At 42.6% G+C, this 22185-nt stretch overlaps 1 protein-coding gene across 16 annotated transcripts in view; it reads left to right on the plus strand.

Moving 5' to 3' along the window:
• FGGY (FGGY carbohydrate kinase domain containing) overlaps nt 1–22185 on the plus strand; it is a 625499-nt gene that overhangs the window by 89576 nt on the left and 513738 nt on the right. The window contains exon 1 of one of the 16 annotated variants that reach the window (XM_012158577.5): nt 7328–7448. The exons of the other annotated variants lie outside the window; for them this stretch is intronic. Coding sequence (XP_012013967.2) covers nt 7432–7448 — 17 coding nt within the window. The 5' untranslated portion in view covers nt 7328–7431. Of the gene's footprint in view, nt 1–7327; nt 7449–22185 lie in introns of those variants that run through there. 16 annotated transcript variants of the gene reach the window in all.

The following is a 22185-nucleotide window of genomic DNA, read 5'->3' on the forward strand; positions in this document are numbered from 1 at the left end:
GGAGTTCACTCAGATTCATGTCCATCGAGTCAGTGATGCCATCCAGCCATCTCATCCTCTGTCGTCCCCTTCTCCTCCTGCCCCCAACCCCTCCCATCTTCAGAGTCTTTTCCAATCAGTCAACTCTTTGCATGAGGTGGCCAAAGTACTGGAGCTTCAGCTTTAGCATCAGTCCTTCCAAAGAACACCCAGGATTGATCTCTTTTAGAATGGACTGGTTGGATCTCTTTGCAGTCCAAGGGACTGTCAAGAGTCTTCTCCAACACCACAGTTCAAAAGCATCAATTCTTCGGTGCTCAGCTTTCTTCACAGTCCAACTCTCACATCCATACATGACTACAGGAAAAACCATAGCCTTGACTAGATAGACCTTTTTTGCCAAAGTAATGTCTCTGCTTTTGAATATGCCATCTAGGTTGGTCATAACTTTCCTTCCAAGGAGTAAGCGTCTTTTAATTTCATGGCTGCAGTCACCATCTGCAGTGATTTTGGATCCCCCCAAAATAAAGTCTGACCCTGTTTCTACTGTTTCCCATCTATTTCCCATGAAGTGATGGGACCAGATGCCATGATCTTCGTTTTCTGAATGTTGAGCTTTAAGCCAACTTTTTCACTCTCCTCTTTCACTTTCATCAGGAGGCTTTTTATTTCCTCTTCACTTTCTGCCATAAGGGTGGTGTCATCTGCATATCTGAGGTTATTGATATTTCTCCCAGCAATCTTGATTCCAGCTTGTGCTTCTTCTAGCCCAGCGTTTCTCATGATGTACTCTACATATAAGTTAAATAAGCAGGGTGATAATATACAGCCTTGATGTACTCCTTTTCCTATTTGGAACCAGTCTGTTGTTCCATGTCGACTTCTAACTGTTGCTTCCTGACTTGCATATAGGTTTCTCAAGAGACAGGTCAGGTGGTCTGGTATTCCCATCTCTTTCAGAATTTCCACAGTTGATTGTGATCCACACAGTCAAAGGCTTTGGCATAGTCAATAAAGCAGAAATAGATGTTTTTCTTTTTTTTTTTTTAGTTTTTTATTTTTTAAATTTTAAAATCTTTAATTCTTACATGCATTCCCAAACATGAACCCCCCTCCCACCTCCCTCCCCATAACATCTTTCTGAGTCATCCCCATGCACCAGCCCCAAGCATGCTGCATCCTGCGTCAGACATAGACTGGCGATTCAATTCACATGATAGTATACATGTTAGAATGTCATTCTCCCAAATCATCCCACCCTCTCCCTCTCCCTCTGAGTCCAAAACTAATCTCAAAAATATACAAGCAACTTCTGCAGCTCAACTCCAGAAAAATAAACGACCCAATCAAAAAATGGGCCAAAGAACTAAATAGACAATTCTCCAAAGAAGACATACGGATGGCTAACAAACACATGAAAAGATGCTCAACATCACTCATTATTAGAGAAATGCAAATCAAAACCACAATGAGGTACCACTTCACACCAGTCAGAATGGCTGCGATCCAAAAATCTGCAAGCAATAAATGCTGGAGAGGGTGTGGAGAAAAGGGAACCCTCCTACACTGTTGGTGGGAATGCAAACTAGTACAGCCACTATGGAGAACAGTGTGGAGATTCCTTAAAAAATTGCAAATAGAGCTACCTTATGACCCAGCAATCCCGCTTCTGGGCATACACACAGAGGAAACCAGAATTGAAAGAGACACATGTACCCCAATGTTCATCGCAGCACTGTTTATAATAGCCAGGACATGGAAACAACCTAGATGTCCATCAGCAGATGAATGGATAAGAAAGCTGTGGTACATATACACAATGGAGTATTACTCAGCCGTTAAAAAGAATTCATTTGAATCAGTTCTGATGAGATGGATGAAACTGGAGCCGATTATACAGAGTGAAGTAAGCCAGAAAGAAAAACACCAATACAGTATACTAACACATATATATGGAATTTAGGAAGATGGCAATGACGACCCTGTATGCAAGACAGGGAAAGAGACACAGATGTGTATAACGGACTTTTAGATGTTTTTCTTTTCTGGAACTCTCTTGCTTTTTTGATGATCCAGCGGATGTTGGCAATTTGATCTCTGGTTCCTTTGCCTTTTCTAAAACCAGCTTGAACATCTAGAAGTTCACGGTTCATGCATTGCTGAAAGAAGGTTGGAGGTGCATAAAAAGGATGTACACACCTGAGTCAGCCTTTTTAAAGAGCGTTCTTTGAAGATCTGCATAATACTTTTGCTTGCATATCATTTGTTTATGCTCACACGCAGCTAGACTGGAGCCAGATAAAGTTGAATGCCTTGTGACTTGAGTGAAATTGTTTCTCTTACTACTAAAGAAAAAGGGAGAATTAATGCTGAGCAAGTAAAAAGATAATCACAAATTGTAATTTCTCCATAAATATTAATTGATATCCCAGATTCTGATTTATAAGCCTTCTATGATAGTGACAGAGAGAAGGTCAGCATGGTAGAGGTCATAGAGGAGGTGATGTAAGTTTGAAACAACCTTAGCTTACAATTTCCTTCGTCTGTCCGTTCATTCACTTATTTTTTGTGTATATATTAATAGACCACCTAAGAGGCCTTCTCTGTCTTGTCTAACAGTAGTAGGTAGGTACACATTTATTTAAACTGTACAAATTCATGTAAAGGCTGGAGCCAAATACTCCTTAGCTCAAAGTTTTGCTCTTCCATTGATCAGCTGGGTGAACTTGGATAAGTTATGTAATCCTTCTTAGTCCCAGGTTCCCTTTTTGGTTGGTGCTGCTGCTGCTGCTAAGTCATTTCATTCGTGTCCCACTCCGTGTGACCCCATAGACGGCAGCCCACCAGGCTCCTCCGTCCACAGAACTCTCCAGGCAAGAATACTGGAGTGGGTTGCCAGCTCCTTCTTTTTTGGTTAAAGAGGGACAAAAACTTCATGGGTTTGTTTTAGGGAGAAAATGGAGCACTGTGGTGAATCCTGTACAGAAAGTGCACACAAGTTTCTACTTTCATTTTTCTTTCTCTTTAGTCTTTATTTTTGGTTTTAACTTTTAAGGTGAAGCTAAATTTAGTTAAACAGCTTCCAGGTGGGGTGTGGACAATGGGCCATTTAGAAACAATAATCTGTTGGGCAACCTGTCTCCCCCCATTTGCAGCTTTTGTCTAGCCTTCCTATGGATGTGATCAGGGTGCCGTGAGTCAGGGAGTGTGAGAATGTCACCAAAGCTCTAGGAGCTATTGTGGGTGTGAAAAAATGAGCAGATGCCAGGAAACCACAGGCTGTCAGTGTTCAGAGGCTGCAAGTCCAGGGAGGGCAGGAGAGAATTGAATATACCCAGGCTTGTTGGAGCGGGAGGGGAATGCAGTGTTCCTATCATTGCTTCTCACCCACACCTACCAAAAGCATCAGAATTGAGGTACAGACCCCCAGAGCCTGGGAGTCCTGCTGCTGCCTGCAGTATTTCTTAACTATGGGGTCAGTGACAGTCCTTCTTTATCTACTATGTTGAGTGAAATCCTGGGGAAGGATTTCTTCTTTCATTTCTTGTCATCAGTAAAGCAGATCTCTGTAGAAAAGGTTAAGGGTCCCTACCTTTGTCCTTTGGGACAAAGGAGGTAAAAATATGTGACCTTGGGTGGTTATGATGTTCACCCTTCATTAAGAACCACTAATTTGAATTTACTTAGTTTCCATAACTTAAAAAAATAATAAGCCAATTTTTATTGAATACTTGCTGTGTGTCTAGATATCAAGGCACTGGTACCAGGTCTTTAAAAAAAAATATATATGTATATATATGTTTGTATGTATGGGGAGTGGGGGCTTCCCAGGTGGTGCTAGGGATAAAGAATCCACCTGCCAATGCAGGAGACATAAGTGATATGGGTTTGATCCCTGGGTCTGAAAAATCCTGTGGAGAAGGGCGTGGTAACACACCCCAGTATTCTTCCCTGGAGAATCCCATGGACAGAGGGACCTGGCAGGCTATGGTCCATAGGTTTGCAAAGAGTCAGGCACGACTGAAGTGACGTATATATGTTGAAGTACAGTTGATTTACAATGTTCTTTTAGTTTCAGGTGTACATCACAGTGATTCAGACATATATATATATATATATATATTCCCTTAGGTTATTACAGAATATTGAGTACAGTTCTTTGTACTGTACAGTAGGTTCTTGTTGGCTATCTATTTTCTGTATAGTAGTGTGTATATGTTAATCCCATATTTTATGGGATTAATAAATCCCATAAAAATCCTCTAATTTGTCCCTCTCCTTCCCCTGTCTCCTTTGGTAACCCTAAGTTTGTTTTCTATGTCTGTAGGTCTATTTCTGTTTTGTCAATAATTTCATTTGTATCTTTTTTCAGTGAAATTCCACATATAAGTGATATCATATGATATTTGTCTTTTTCTGTCTGGCTTATTTCACTTAGTGCGATAATCTCTGGGTCTGTGTTGCTGTAAATGGCAGTATTTCATTCTTTCTTTGGCTGAGTAATAGTCCATCACACACACACACCCCTACACACACACACACACACACACACCCTACACACACACCCCTACACACACACACACACTCCTACACATACACACCCCTACACACACACACACACACCCCTACACACACACACCCCTACACACACACCCCTACACACACACACCCCTACATACACACACCCCTACACACACACACCCCTACACACACACCCCTACACACACACCCCTACACACACACACCCCTACACACCCCTACACACACACACACACACACCCACACACACACCCCTACACACACACCCCTACATACACACCCCCTACACACACACCCCTACACACACACCCCTACACACACACACCCCTACACATACACACCCCTACACACACACACCCCTATACACACACACACACCCCTACACATACACACCCATACACACACACATCCCTACACATACACACCCTACACACACACACACCTCTACACACACACCCCTACACACACACACCCCTCCATACACACACACCCCCCCACACACATCCCTACACACCCACACACCCCCTACACACACACACCCCTACACACACACATCCCCCATACACACACACAACCCTACACATACACACCCCTACACACACCACACACACCCACATACCCACACACCCCTATACATGTACACACACACATACACACACACACACCCCTACACACACACCCACACACCCCCTACACACACACCCCTACACACACACCCCTACATACACACACACCCCTACACACACACACACATACCCCCTACACACACACCCCTACACACACCCCTACACACACACCCCTACACACACACACACCCCTACATACACACACACCCCTACACACACCCCTACACATACACACCCCTACACACACACACCCCTACATACACACACCCCTACACACACACCCACACACCCCCTACACACACATCCCTACACAGCCACACACCCCCTATACACACACCCCCCTACACACCCACATCCCCTGTACACACACACACCGCTACACATACACACCCCTACACACACCCACACACACCCACACACCCACACACACCCCTACACATACACACCCGTACACGCACCCACACACTGCTATACACACACACACACATCTACACACCCCCTACACACACACCCCTATACACACACACACACACCCCCCACACACACACACACATACGTACACCCCTAGATGTGAGTGCTTACACCTGGAAGATAATGGCCAGTATCACTGTAAGTTTCCTAAATGCTCTGTAGCATTTCCTTTACTTAACAGTCTTCTCTGAGACCTAGTATCACTTTTAGAGTACAGCAATCTTGGGATGGGATACCTCATTTAAAAACAGTATGATGGTATGTGCTGTGCTGTGCTTAGTCACTCAGTCATGTCCAACTCTTTGGGACCCCATGGACTGTAGTCTGCCAGGCTTCTTGGTCCATGGGGATTCTCAAGCAAGAATACTGGAATGGGTTGCCATGCCCTCCTCCTCCAGGGGATCTTCCCCAACCCAGGAATTGAACCAGATTCTCCTGCATTGCAGGCAGATTCTTTACCATCTGAGCCACCAGGAAAGCTCAAGAATACTGGAGTGGGTCGCCTTTCCCTTCTCCAGCGGGTCTTCCCAACCCAGGAATCGAACCAGATTCTCCTGCATTGCAGGCCGATTCTTTACCAGCTGGCTAGCAGCGAAGCCCTATGGTGGTATATTCTTTGCTAAAAAATGTTTGGAACTATAAAAATGCTAATGAATAGAGATCTCATTTTCCAGGTAATATGACAGAATTTCAGAAGGGTCTCACTCTGAGGGTGGAACTAGTACATTGTAGTTTGTTGTCCAGGGTGGCTATCACTGTAGGTGAACTCCTATGAATTTCATTATTGGGCCTTCTGAGTATACTGTACCTGTGTGATTCTGGGTAGCCTCTAAATTTCTGTCAATCTGATGAAGGTATGCATATTTGGTCTTGGAGTCCATGATACTGTAAGAGCTCTGAGACCTTGGCAATGGCCAGGACCCACATCATTAGGTACATAAGGTGTCATGGTTTGAAACTGGGAAGATGTGTCTGGTCCAATCAGATAACTTTGGGTCTCCTGGAACTCAGTTTGTCTGCAGAATTTGATGGTTGGCTCAGGTGATACATTTAGCTTCTCCCTGGATTAAAACTCTTGAGCTGAGAGGTAATGGTATTGATCAAAGTCTTGCTTTGACTTCTTGCTTCACCTTTTTTAGAAAATGTATTATAAAAGTTGAGCATTAAATTCAACCCTTTGTGATGTCACTTAGTGTCAAACTCTTTTCTTCTCTTTTTTCACCTCTTCTAGTTAGTTTATTATTTTTTAATTTATCTTCTTTTTTTCATTGTTTTCTTCACTTTTCTTCCCTCCCTCTATCTAAATTATTGTCAGGGAACTTTGAAGAGAATTCTTAAATGTTATTAAGAAATTGTAGTCAGGGAGCCCTTTGTTCCCAAGTCATTTAGAAGATTGCCTTTCCTTTTGTTGAATACAAAAAATTGTCAACCTGTATTGTGAAAATGTGCCAGAAACTGTGTTCACCAAAAAAAGCGTCAGCTCTCATTATTGCCCAGATATTATTCTTTTCAAAAGCTGAGTGCTGTCCCCAGGCTTTCTAAACAATATTCGGCTCATTCATCTTCCTGGTTTTGTTAAATTTTGAACCTCTCTGGGTGTATGTAGAGTGGCAGCGTGTCTTTTAAAAATTAATGGGTTCCAAATGCCATTCAAACCTATTTCCGCCCTCAACCTCCTGCTCCCTTCTCCAGCCCTGCCTGTTAGGAGTCTTATATTCTGTATAAATATTGAGCTGGAGATAGTTTCTAAAGAGGTGTTTGGACTTTTAATTAACACTGACAGCCTGTCTGCTTGGGATTTTGCTCTGCTGTCTCCATGGAAAAGTCAGGCAGGTCAGTATGGAGAGGGGAGGGAGGCCCACAGTGGATATGTTCCTGGCGGCTGGCCCTAGAGACACTGAACTCTGAGCCAACCATGAAGTCATTTCGAATTTAAGGAGTCTTGCTAATCCAAGGCAATGTGTCTTAATTTGACAAAGTAAAGACTGCCCGATAAGCAACCCTAACTACAAGTTCTGTGAAACTGGGGGTGTTTGTAAGTTTAGATTGTGCTAGAGAAATGTGGTGATGTGGAAGAATGGGCTCATTTTCTTCTGTTTACTCCCTTTTCCAACCCCTCCCCCTCTCCGCTCCTCCCTTCTCCCCTCCCTTTCTCTTTCTCTCTCTCTCCCTTACTTACTTTGGCCCAATTCAGCCCGGCAGTCTGGCCTCTGCAGTGGCTTGATGTGAAATTTGAGAAACATATGTAGTTTTCTATTTCAGGAAAATGATCTCAGGGATTGAATGTGTCTTTTTTGTTGTTGTTGTTGGCTGTTAAGCTCTGATCTTGCCCAGTGTGGTTTCTTGATGATGGGAAAGAGGCTTCGAAATGCTTTTTATCAGAATTTCGTGTCATAAACCTGAAGGCTTGGTTTCTTTCGTTGGGCACCCCCCACCCCCTCCTGGGCCCACGACACAATGTCATCTATTCTGTCAGAAGTGGGAAGAAGTGCACATTGTTCATATTACAATCAGTTCATTGCTGCAGGCACGCACACGCATGAAAATGGCTGCTGTGTCTGCCCTTCACAAAAGCTATTTTAAATGTAGTTCAGTGGAGGACCGGGGGTCTGCATACTGCTGCCCATAAAGGAAAAGGGATCCATGGGGGAGAAGTCAGCCTTTGTTTTGCCTTGGAAGGGCCAGTATTCTTCTTTGTTCTTGAGGTGAGAGCCAACAATGGACCCAGTGCCCTGTAAACCAAACTCCATTGATCCTGCCATGGGGGGGATGTGCAGACCAGCATCACTGGGGCCTGGTGAGAGCAGAGCTGAGGGGGCGGGGGAGGGGGCCAGGCGAGTAAGGCTGCTAGCAAAGGCGCTAACTGAGAGTTGGCGTGGTAGAAGGTGGTCTCACTTGTTTTCAGTTGGGTGCAATCTGCCTTATGTCCAAGGGTCTCCAGGGGAATGAGACATGGCCCCAGCCTCCAGGGAAAATGGCTCCCTGACCTGAACTTCTGGAACTAGAAGTGAACTTCTGGAAGACAATAGCTTGTCCATGTTCATCTTTGTATCCAGAGAGTACTTGCTGAATTACTAAGAGAGTGATATGCTCTAGTGGAGGCTCTACAGAGTATGCTGGGAGTACATAGAAGGGACTGGTCTGCCCACCCCCAAACTTGGGGTGGGGTAAGGGTCAAAAAGGAGGAGAAGGCTCAGGAAAGGCCCACCTAGAGGAAGGGAGCTGGCATTGCTGGGAAGTTTGTAAGTTATCCTATTTGATTCTTACAGTGTCTCATTTTTACAGATGAGGAAACCGAGAGTTAAGAAACTCAAGAGGTCAAGGAACATGTTCAAGGTCACACAGCCACTAAGGAGCAGAGGCTGGGTCTGAGCCTAGGTTTGCATGGCTTCAAATTGGAGCCTTTTGCTGTGGCCAAGCTTTCTAGCAGGGAGAAGGGGTGGGAACCTTATTGCTTCTCGTGCTGCGTTTGTCTCTACATCTTGGGTGGTCTGTAGTGAGCTGGCCATCTCCCTCTGACCCTCAGATCTGGCCTTTGTTAAAGGGTTTGGAAAATTTTGGTGGTGCTCGTGGTGAAAGAACTGCATGCCAGTGCAGGAGATACAAAAGATGTGGGTTTGATCTGTGGGTTGGGAATATCCCAGGAAGGAGGAGGACATGGCAACCCACTCCAGATTTCTTGCCTGGAGGGTCCCATTGGACAGAGGAGACTGGCAAGCTACATTCCATAGGGTCGCACAGAGTGGGACATGACTGAAGGAACTTAGTAGGCACACACAAGGGACTTTTAAGTGGTAGTGGAGATGAGCTTCACCTCCACCATGAAATGAACAAATAGAGCTTAAACTTCAGGGACCCTTACTCACATGGGCCCCAAGAGTTCAGGTAGTTGTTGGGAGTTGTAGAATGTTCCAGGTGGGGAGGGGTTACAATAAGGAAGCATTTCTATGTAGGCATTTCTGATCTAAGGAAAAGGGAACCTAAATCCTCGAGGCTGCAGTTATTTACTTTTTTCTTGTTGTAAATATTCAATATTGCACCGGATTTTATAGTCATAGTTTTGCATTCCTTTCTTTAAGAGCGCCCCCTCCCCCATGTAAAAGCTTCAGGCCCTTCAGGATGTGGATTTGCCCAGGGAAATGGTGTGAGAGCATCCTTCGTGGAGGGAGGAATGGAACTCAAGGTAGCCGTTGAATTTGGGCTCTGGGGTACCATGCCAGCCTTGGGACTCATCATGTGACCTAGAGCAAGCTTCTTACCTTTTCTGCCCTTCATTTACCTCTTTGTACCTTGTGGGCTTGCTGTGGGGATTGTAAGAGTTCACGTATTTGGAGCGTGTAGGACAGCATGTTTAGAAGTCAGTAGATTTGAGCAGCCCCCAGTGCCGTGGTTGCTGTTACTGGTATATGAGACCCACATAGATGGGGCTGAATACCCGAGTTTGCCATTAGAACACTGACCTTCTGAGAGCAAGAGTGCCAGGATAGCTTCAGACTTACATTCAAAAGCCCACAGACTATCCCTTAATGCTCTGATTCCCTTATCATCTTTGACAGTCATCCAAATGGCTTCAAATAAATTTCATTATGTGAAAAACTGGTGATATTTTCACAGAACCAAGACATGAGCTGTCTTCATCTCCTGCCCCTCTTCATCACACACCAGCATTCCAGCTCCGTTAGACGTCTCATTGATCCCTAGGCCCTTGCGTGTCTTCTCACCTCGAGGCAGACCGGCCCTCCAGAACATCACCTGCCTGCCCTTCTCCCTGCTGAGCTGTTGCTCATCCTTCAGGGCCCACCTTAAACATCCTGTTGTTTGTGAAGCCCTTCAGATTCCCTGGGGCAGCTAGCCACTCCTTCTTCATTGTTACTCTAGTTTTCTAGCACTTCCCTCACCATACTGTAATTATTTCTCCACAAGCGTTCTTTTTTTTCCTAGTAACTTAGGAACCCTTTGTATAAAGAAACCACAGTTTATCCACCTTTACAGTGTGCACAACACATACTGGCTGCAGAGGAATTTGAGGGGATTGATGGTAAAGAGCTTTTCATTCTGTATCATTAGGGTGTCATCTTTACAGGTGAGGTAACCAAGACTGAGGTCAAGGAACGTGTCCATGATCACACAGTTGCTGAGGAGTGGAGGCTGGCTCTGAACCCAGGTTCGCGTGGCCCTTGCTGTGGCCCATCTTTCCAGCAGGGGAGAAAGAACGGAACATCTAGAGGCTCTCATATGGCGCTGTCTCCACGTCCTGCTTGGTCTGTAGTGAGCTGACCACTTCTCTCTGGCCCTAAGACCTGGCCTTTGTTGAAGTGGTTTGCCTAGTACGTGACAGATATTAAGCGCAGAGAAATTTGGGGGAGATTTGCCGAAAAGAATTTTTCTTCATATTTCATTATATTTTAAAAGCCACAACAGTTTGTTTCAGAAGAGCTGTTATGGTATAATTACACAGAATCATGTTTTTCTGCTAGTTTTTATTCCACTTAAAGAAATGTTCTTAATGTCTGATTGATCTCCAATTTGAAATGACTTTGTAGAGTTTCCTCTTTGTTTCCCTGCTTTCAGCCCTCTGATGTAAGGATGTGCCTTGTAAACAACTACTTAAATAGGGTCTTCTTGCTCTAGACTGTAACTTAGTACAGAACATTGCATGTTTGGTCTATAGCTCTATCCCCAAGATCTCACACTGGCATTGACACAGGATAATAGTTCTAGAAAAACTGTTACCTCTCCTAGTAGAAGAAAGCTGTAATAATAATATTAGAAGTAGTTTATACTGATAACAGGGCTGCCCCAATGATTCAGCAGGTTAAGTATCCACCTGAAATGCAGGAGACACAGGAGCCGTGGGTTCAGTTCCTGGGTCAGGAAAATCCCCTGGAGAAGGAAATGGTGACCCGCTCCAGTATTCTTGCCTGGAAAATTCTATGGGCAGAGGAGCCTGGCACGCTATAGTCCACAGGGTCACAAAGAGTCAGACACCACTAAGCAACTAACAAAATAAAACAAATACTAATAATAGTACTCAACATGTATAGGCACTGTTGTGAGCACTTTAGACATACAAGCCCCGTCAGTCCTCCCAGTATGCATGTGTTTTATATATACTATAATTAGCGTGAATATTTTACAGATAAGAAAACCTGAGGTTCAAAGAGGCCAAGGACCTTGTGTGAAATCAAACAGTTGGTGAGCAGCAGAGCTGGGATTTGAACCCAGGCAGTCTGAAAACAGCAACAAGAAGTCTGGCCCCAGAATGCAGACTTTTTACCACAATGGTGTACTGTCTCTGCTTAGTATTAACTAGCTCAACACTTGTTTGTTACCTGATTATTAAGGGAATCTCTTAGATACCTGTTTTTCTGAAGTGTTCACTTGTTAGGTGATTATTTACTCTAAACCAGTGGTTCTCAAAGCATGATCCCCAGGCCAGCAGTATGAACATCATCTGGACACACATTGGAAGTGCAGATTCTCTGGTTTCAGCCTACCTACTGAATTAGAAACTCAGGGGGCAGGACCCATTCATCTGTTTTGATCCCACAGAAGCTTCTGATGAGAACCATGGTCCAAGACTAAATCATTTTCTCTGGGATTTTCTTTCCCTTTCTCTTTTCACTTCTCCTTTCCTTTCCTGGGTAGAAAATAAGAACATTTAATTTTTTTTCCTAGTTTATTGAGATATAATTGACACATGCTGCTGCTGCTGCTGCTGCTAAGTCACTTCAGTCGTGTCCGACTCTCTGCAACCCCATAGGTGGCAGCCCACCAGGCTCCCCCATCCCTGGGATTCTCCAAGCAAGAACACTGGAGTGGGTTGCCATTTCCTTCTCCAATGCATGAAAGTGAAAAGTGAAAGTGAAGTCGCTCAGTCGTGTTTGACTCTTAGTGAACCCATGGACTGCAGCCTACCAGGCTCCTCTGCCCATGGGATTTTCCAGGCAAGAGTACTGGAGTGGGGTGCCATTGCCTTCTCTGATAATTGACATATGACATTACATAATTTTAAGGTGTACGTTGTATTGATTTAATATAATTACATATTGCAAAATGATTACAAGGATTTCCCAGGTGGCTCAGTGGTAAAGAATACACCTGCCGATGCAGGAGACATGGGTTCAATTCCTGGGTCAGAAAGATCCCCTGAAGAAGGGAATGGAAACCCACTTCAGTATTCTTGCCTGGGAAATCCCATGGACAGAGCAGCCCGGTGGGCTTCAGTCCGTGGGGTCCTAAAGAGTTGGACACAACTGAGCACTCATGTACACAGATGTGCCTTGTGTTGATCTGATACAACTACAAATTGCAAAATGATTACCATGGTAGTATTGAAGATCTACTCTCTTAACAGCTTTCTAGTATATCATAAAGTATAATCAACTATAATCACTGTGTTGTATATTAACCCCCCAAAACTTATTCATCTTATAACTGGAAATTTATATCCTTTCACCAGCATCTCCCCATATTTCCTACCTTTAGCCTCTGGCAACCACCGTTCTCTTCTTTCTATGAACTTTGCTTTTCCAGGTCCCACACATAAGTGATATCATACAGTGTTTGTCTTTTTCTGTCTCACTTGGCACAGTTCCCTCAGGGTTCACCCATGATGTTGTTAAGTGACAGAATTTCCAGGATTTCCTTATTTTTTCCTGGCTGAATAATATTTCATTGTATATATACAGTATATATATTTATATACCATATCTTTATCCTTCTATCCATTCTTAGATCATTTCTACATTGTAAACAATGCTGCAGTGAACATTGGAGAGAGGACAGCTCTTTTAGATCCTGTTTTTATTTCCTTTGGATCTAAACCCAGAAGTGAAATTGCTAGGTCATATTTTAGTTCTATTTTTAATTTTATCAAGAAACCTCCATGCTGTTTTCCATAGTGGCTGCACCAATTTACATTCCCATCAGCAGTGCACAAGGGTTCCCTTTTCTCCACTTGCTTGTGAGCACTTGTTATCTTTTTCATGATACTTTGACTTTTTTTTTTTTTTCCCATGGTACATTTGACTTTTCTTAAAACATACTTTTTGAGTATCTCACCACTATATAGCCCTGAGTTTTGTGGCATTTATGTGGGAGACTCACTGCTAGACTCTGTGAATATTTTTGCTGAGGTTCCTGAGAGGCTTTGAGATTTGGGCTGTGTCTATAGCTTGAGGCTTTTCTTTTTTCAGTACTGACAGATTCAGAATCTGGGAACTGAAAGAATGCAAGACCTCCTCCATCCAGCCCTGCTCTCTCAGGTTCCCCTGACTGGAGGGTAAAGAAGTTGTCAGAGATGCAGGGATAATAGAAAAGGGGAGGTCACAGAATCAGTGGCTGGGGGAACCAGATAGTCTTGCCATCACACTTCTCAGAGGGAGCCTCAACCCTGTGGACTCTTGATTTATACACAGCAGCAAAAAGGAATACTGGACTTCAGATTGGACTCGGAATCCTGGTGCAGCCTCTCTGCATATGAGATTTTAGGGAAGTAACCTTGCTGAGCAGCAATTTCTTCATCTGTAAAATGGGGATAATATTACCTACTTAATAATGATTATATGGGGATTTTAAATACTCATAAACATTTAACCTGTAATAGTTGTTGTTGCTAATAAATCTAGTTGTCTGAGTTAAAATCTGCAACCTGGAAAACAAAATACTGTATTGAAAAAAGTGGTACGAGCTAGAGCTAGTCACTAGCATCTTTACCAGAGCATTTCCTAAGAAAATATTTGGAAGTTTTACAGGGTGGCAAGGACTCCACACAGTGGCTGATATTCCCAGAAATGGAGTTCTGGGATGTTCAGATCCAGAGAAAACCATGCCCCAGGTGAGATGCTTTATGTCTTAAATCTCCTAGTTTTCAAAAAGTGGTTTAACAACGTCAAGATTTAGTTTTACGGGTGGTGGGGGCGGTGGGGGGGGGGGGCTTGGTGTGTGTCTGTGTGTGTGTGTTAAAGAGGCCATTGGTGCAAGTCAAGATCTAAGGACTGTAAAAATATTGATTCAACTGTCAGAGGTACATGGTATTTGACCTTCTATTAATAAAGACAGATTATCACATTTCTGTGATATTTGAGTCTGCAAGACCTTCACTTAATTCTGCTGATATCCATTCCACAGCTACTGGGGCCACAAGGACGAGCGACACAGGGCTGTGTTTCTGATTTATGAGGTGGAACAGGAGTCTGATTTACCAAACTGAAAGTCAGAGAAGTTTCAGATAGCAATAGAGTGAAATTTCCTGAGTGATAACAAACACAGCAGCAACTCAAGTATTTGGCATGACAGCAAGTTTGGCCAGAAGTCATCTGCAGAGCCAAATACAAGCGAGGGGGGATAACTAGTAGGTGGTGGTTGTTGCTGAGTCACTAAGTAGTGTCTGACTCTCTGTGATCCCATGGACTGTAGCCCTCCAGGCTCCTCTGTCCATGGGATTTCCCAGGTGTGGGTTGCCTTTTCCTTCTCCAGGGGATCTTCCTGACCCAGGCATTGAACTTGCGTCTCCTGCATTGGCAGGCAGATTCTTTACAATTGTGCCACCTGGGAAGCTAATTAGTAGGTGAGCACATGTAAATAGAGGGTGAGGCAAATACTGAGCTGATTAAACTGGAAGCAGAAGGACCTTGAGGAAGATTTTTCAATGGGCCTTTGCAAGATGTAGGGATTGGAGTGTTCATGATAGCTGTTTGCTAATATCATTCCACCTTCAGGGACTGTTCTTTTTCACCCAGATTTTAACAGTGGGTCATGCCAGGATGGCAGGGTAGTGTACTCTGTATTACTTAAAGACATTTCAGCTTACACAGGGCAGCATTTTTACTTTTCACCCTCACCTTTGAAGAGAGCATTCCCGAATCAGCCCATCTAAGCCTCCAACTTCAAAAAGAGCTCATTCTTGTTTGACAACAGTCACATCCACTTTTGCCAGTTCTTTGACCTTTAGAACAACATGCACTCAGGAACAACATGCACTCTGTCAACTATCTAAAGAAATCCATGCAGATCAAGGACGTGGTATTTTCAAGAGCACATCTAAAGGGCAGAGACCCTTCTAATTTTTTTCATCCAGGACTTGTTTTGGGAGAAACCAGCTGCTGCTTCTAGTCTTAATGAGATGTGACTTTAGACGGGTCGATTCTGGGGGGCCTCAACTTACATTATGGTCCTGTACCCTTTTATTACAAGCTACACATGGTGTTTTTAGCCACTCATGTCAGCATTTTTCTCCAGCTGCAGTCAATTTTATCTCATTCTTGTTGATCATGATCACTTGACTGTGAAAGTATATTAAAAAGGGGGGTTTTCAAAGGCCATTTGCCATGGGAAAATAGAATATGGTGACCTTTTCACTTATGTCTATTTGGGGTCTTTTGGGTCCAAAAGTCTGTTCACATGTGGCTTCTGGGACCATTCTTTGGTATGTTTCAGGCAGTCCAGAGATCTTGAAATTTTGCAGAATGAGAAAGGAAAATCAAAGAGTCTGACTCGACTCAACTAGAACCTTGTTGGCTAATTAGGGCAATACAATTCCTGGTGCAACTTGTTTATGTCTTCAAAATAGTAATAATATTACTTTATGTTTGTATAGTTTCTATCTTAAATTCAAGCAGATTCCCTTTTTGTATGCCTTATGTTTCCAAAATATATCTGAGATATTGTTTGTGGTTTCAAAATGCAGGCACATCATCATGAAGGATAAATGAGTGTGGTGTTGGGAATAATATATTATTGGAAGTATCTAAAATCAGAACTGAAGAAGCCTGTCAAACTTCCAGTAGCCGTGAGGCACTTCTTAAAAATCTCAATTTCTTTATTTTGTGGGGATAATAGTAACTTTTTCGTAGGGTTGTTGAGACCTTTGCTTGTGTTAATATAGTTAAAACTCTTCCACGGTAATGCTGGCGCTTAGGAACCCGCCTGTGCTGGCACATGATAAATTATCAGTAAGTATTGTTGTTTGTGTTGGTTTTAGAATCAGTCAAATGTGAATTTAAATGCCCACTCTGTCACTCACACGGCATATAGTCCTGGGCAGTACTGATAACGATCAACATAGCTGCCATTTATTGAATATAACTTATGCTGCCAAGCATAGTATTAAGTACCTTATATTATTTCTCTTTCAAAACTTACTTTGACTTTTCAAGGTATGTATGATTATACTCACTTTATAGATGAGTAAAGTCAGGTTTTAGAGATACTAAGAAACTTACCCAAGGTAACAGAGCTAGGTTAGTAGCAAACCTGAGTTCTTATTTTCAGTTAACTTCTTAGTTAGGTTTCTCCAAGCCATGGTTTTATTATTTCTAATAGGAATAGCAATAACCCTTCATCGGGATTAGATATTGTACATAAAGTGCTTGGTAACTACTGGGCACTCTTGACATGATGCACTGTGATGGTATTATCACCTTTGATTACAGCTCCCATGCAATAGAATTTTTCTTTTTTCTATTCCTCATATTAGGTATACATCTGTAGGGATTAAAACAAAGTTCTTAAGGATGGATTTTTGCATTTCTGAGAACTTCAGAATCTCCTGTATGATTTGGGGTTGTATTTGATGTCTGGGTGTTGGTGTATATGTGTACTTGCATCCAGTCTAGACGTAGACGGATGGGTACTAAATCCGGGTGCTATGTAAGGAAACTCACAAATGTTCAGGATTGTGGACTTGAACATGAAAACATCTTGGCCTCGACATTTTGCTTTTCTGTTTATTCTGGAAGTTGTTAAGAAAACTGGCTCAGCTGAAGCCAAGCATTTGGGAACCGAGTAAGTTTGGATGGGTTGGGTCGAGTCAGCATTATACATACATATTTTGCATTCAGAAGCAACAGTAATCCTTCAGACTGGTATGTAAAATTGTAATGTGTTCCATGATGTTTTAGCTTATGTCGCCTGTCTTAGTAAGTCAAAACACTTTGTAAAATTGGACTGCAAACTACTGCCCTATTTCTCCCTTTCCTTCTGGCATCAGAACCTTTATATGAAGGATTCACACCCACTTCCTTCTTTTATTCAATTACCCATTCATTACTTAACCCCCTACAATATGGTTTCACCCTAACCACCCACCTTGGAGGACACTGGTAATTCCTTTATTGTGAATTATGTCATAAACACCCATGCCAGACAGCTTCTCACCTGAATATCAGGACCCCTCTCCAGAGACACACTTTTAAGAAATTGTCTTCTTACCACTTACTTTAAAGTTTGTAATTTTGAAGATGTTAGTAGGAGCACAATATATTCTTGTACATAATTTTGAAATTTTTCTTTCTTATAAAATATGGAGATACTGAGATTGACATTCTGCTTTTAATTAATCTTTATAAGGTATGAAGCATTCCTAAGTAGAAGTACCCCTTAAAAGGCTTTTGACATAAATGGAATCAAACCGTATATGTAGTTCTTTATTATTGTTTTATGTTATGAATGTTAGTACGAAATAGCACCATAAAGATTAGAATTACATTCTTGTTAATAATATGTTGCTTTATATGATTTAACTTTATATGGCAGTGTTCAGTGTTCCCTGACAACTCAAGTTTCTAATGCTGTCTCACTTGACATATGATTTAACTATCAATCTATCAATGTAAATTATATTTCTTAATTGTTGATTTGGTATATAATATTAGCAGTTTTCCAAATCATCATTAGTAGCATTCTTCTTTTGTAATAATACCTGTACATTTATATTTAAATTAACTGGTACATCTTCAGCATATAATGCCCATAAAGAGATTTTTTTTTTAAACTCCAAATTTGATCTAAATTGCTTACCATATTTAGAAGTGATATTATGATAGTAACATTAAATCCCAAAGCTATCTCATGTTACTGACATGTTTACACTGTATAGAGGTGGTGGAGATCCTCACTGCGGTTATTATCATCAGTCACACATAGGTTAAGTGATGCTAGACCTGGTGTTGAAACAAGCAAGGTGAAGACTGAGGCCAAAGATGAAACTCACAATGATTTGGATTAAATACTGTCGTCCTGCTAAACTTCGGTATATTCCTGATTTTTTCCCCACTTTAGAGATGTGGAAAATGTTGTGGGTCTGAGATGTTAAATAACCTGCCCAAGGTCACATGCTTGTAATTACTTGACAGAATTTAAACAATAAAACTCAGACTCTTAACCACTACAGTCCTGCAAGACACTCAATAAATATTTGTCAATTAAAAAAATCAGTTCCCTCAATTCTAGAAATGAAGATAAATGATCATGTCATACATTATGATTCACTGTGAAAAATGTGACTGCAAAGTGTATAGTGTAGTAAGAAATGTGAGGGACAATGAATTATGGTAGGATTGGAGGCAGAATGGGGAGAACAGTGTCTCAGGGAGGAGGCACCAAGACTGGGTTCCAGGCCTTTCCTGTGAGCTACCAGGGCAGCCTGTGTTTCCCTTGCCATGGGACAGACATACTCTTTGGTGTGCTTGTGTGTTTATGCATCCTCACGTCCCACTGGACCGTAAGCTCTCTAAAGATGGGTCCTAAATCTTATATCTCCATCATTTTCTACAGGAACAGGTACCTAACAGGTATTTAATAAATCCAGAATGGTGAATGAATGAGCTGCAGGAGTGAATACAGTCCTCAGGGGGAGATAGGACATTATGGCCAAAGGCTTGAACATGAATGAAGGTGTGAAAACTCGTTGCATGTTCAGAGAAAAGTGGGTGCTATGGCGTGGACTCAATATGGCTGCACTCAATATGCCAGCAAATTTGGAAAACTCAGCAGTGGCCACAGGACTGGAAAAGGTCAGTTTTAATTCCAATTCCAAAGAAAGGAAATGCAAAAGAATGTTCAAACTACCACACAATTGCACTCATCTCACATGCTAGTAAAGTAATGCTCAAAATTCTCCAAGCCAGGCTTCAACAATATGTGAACCGTGAACTCCCTGCTGTTCAAGCTGGTTTTAGAAAAGGCAGAGGAACCAGAGATCAAATTGCCAACATCCGCTGGATCATGGAAAAAGCAAGAGAGTTCCAGAAAACATCTATTTCTGCTTTATTGACTATGCCGAAGCCTTTGACTATGTGGACCACAATAAACTGTGGAAAATTCTGAAAGAGATGGGAATACCAGACCACCTAACCTGCCTCTTGAGAAACCTATATGCAGGTCAGGAAGCAACAGTTAGAACTGGACATGGAACAACAGACTGGTTCCAAATAGGAAAAGGAGTATGTCAAAGCTGTATATTGTCACCCTGCTTATTTAACTTATATGCAGAGTACATCATGAGAAATGTTGGACTGGAAGAAACACAAGCTGGAATCAAGATTTCTGGGAGAAATATCAATAACCTCAGATATGCAGATGACACCACCCTTATGGCAGAAAGTGAAGAAGAGCTAAAAAGCCTCTTGATGAAAGTGAAAGAGGAGAGTGAAAAAGTTGGCTTAAAGTTCAACATTCAGAAAACGAAGATCATGGCATCTGGTCCCATCACTTCATGGGAAATAGATGGGGAAACAGTGGAAACAGTGTCAGACTTTATTTTTGGGGGCTCCAAAATCACTGCAGATGGTGATTGCAGCCATGAAATTAAAAGATGCTTACTCCTTGGAAGAAAAATTATGACCAACCTAGATAGTATATTCAAAAGCAGAGACATTACTTTGCCGACTAAGGTCCATCTAGTCAAGGCTATGGTTTTTCCTGTGGTCATGTATGGATGTGAGAGTTGGACTGTGAAGAAGACCGAGCACCGAAGAATGATGCTTTTGAACTGTGGTGTTGGAGAAGACTCTTGAGAGTCCCTTGGACTGCAAGGAGATCCAACCAGTCCATTCTGAAGGAGATCAACCCTGGGATTTCTTTGGAGGGAATGATGCTGAAGCTGGAACTCCAGTACTTTGGCCACCTCATGAGAAGAGTTGACTCATTGGAAAAGACTCTGATGCTGGGAGGGATTGGGGGCAGGAGGAGAAGGGGACGACCGAGGATGAGATGGCTGGATGGCATCACTGACTCGATGGACATGAGTCTGAGTAATCTCCAGGAGATGGTGATAAACAGGGAGGCCTGGTGTGCTGCGATTCATGGGGTCGCAAAAAGTCGGACACGACTGAGCAACTGAACTGAACTGAATGGCGTGGACAGGACATGCAAATATGAACTGGGGTCTTGTGAAGGGTTGTGCCAGTCATCTGTGCTTATGTATTCCATGATTAAGGGTGATATTCTTCAGTTTCTTGAGTGCACGCCTTTCTTCAGTACATCTTCATCTTTTCAAGAATAAAGACAGAAGACCAACAACTGGAGTATATCATGGGAATGCAAAAGATCTCTTTTCATATCCCACTTCTGCTACTCATCATCTGTGTAACATTGGACATGTCACCTAGCTTTGTTGTCCTGCTTATTACAGAGTATGTATTCACTGAAGATTCATTGAATGGACTAATTAGTATAATTATATCTTTTTCAAAGTAGGCTTTGAGGAATTTGAGATAGAACTACATAAAAGACCTAGTACCATGCCTGATATTTCTTCACTGAGTGGGAGACACAGCTTAGGAATTTCTAGGTGAGAGGGACTGGACATTTAGACATGGTAGCAGCTGTATGGTTCACAGTGGCCAATCTGCCTGGAATAGAACTAAGCTAGTACTAGGGTCGGCTAGGGGTGCTCAAATCCTCAGCAAGATGGACTGTTTACTGAAAGGAAACGAGGTTTGTTGAGGCTCATCAGGTCAAGGGAAAGGCTCCAGTTTCAGTGGAACCCTGGAGGACAAATCAAGTAACAGCTGAGATGCTCAGATCTCAGCTGGTAAAGAAGCCACAGATCTAGGAAGCCTGAGAGTGGGGAGCCTGGTCTCCTGAGGCCTTGGACTCCAAGCTAGGACATGAGTAGCTCAGTCAAGTTCAAACAACCTTGTGTTGCAGAGCCTAAGCCTACTGTTTGCCCCCTGCTGTGGTCTGGCTAGGGCTCATCTTAAGGATTGTAGGGTCACGGAAGAAAGGAACTTGATGGATTTTGGTTGTCAGAAAACTAAAATAGGGTGTGCATTATCAGTGAACTGCATGCTTTGGGAAGTTTGGAAAGTTTATAAGTGTTCTTAGATTTATAAAGCAAAATATGGTTTTTCTTTCCTTTCTCTCTATAAGTTGAACCAGAGAGTAACATTTTTCTCTATACTCATAATACTAGGCCATGTTGTGTATATGGCCAATGTATAGATTTCGAGAACTCTCAGTTTCTTTACTTGTCATGCATCTATCAAAGTCCTGCTGTGGGTCCTGCCTTTAAGGGACTCAGATGAAACCAAGCCTCAATTACATTGCAGTGCAGTTAGCACCATAATGGAGGTCCTGTAGGTTCTAGATTCTGCAGTCGCAAAGAGGTGAGTGATAAGCTCTATCCAGAGAATCGGGACAGTCCTCATGAGATAGGAAAGGAATGAGCAAAAATTTACCAGGTGGGGTCATCAGGGCCACCTGGCAAACAGACAGCATGAGCAAAGCCATAGGTATGAAAGACCCTGATGTTTCTGCAAAGGTGGGGCTTGTTGACATAACCGGA

The sequence above is a fragment of the Ovis aries genome, chromosome 1 (assembly GCF_016772045.2).
Source record: "Ovis aries strain OAR_USU_Benz2616 breed Rambouillet chromosome 1, ARS-UI_Ramb_v3.0, whole genome shotgun sequence".
In the NCBI taxonomy this organism is placed as follows: Eukaryota; Metazoa; Chordata; class Mammalia; order Artiodactyla; family Bovidae; genus Ovis; species Ovis aries.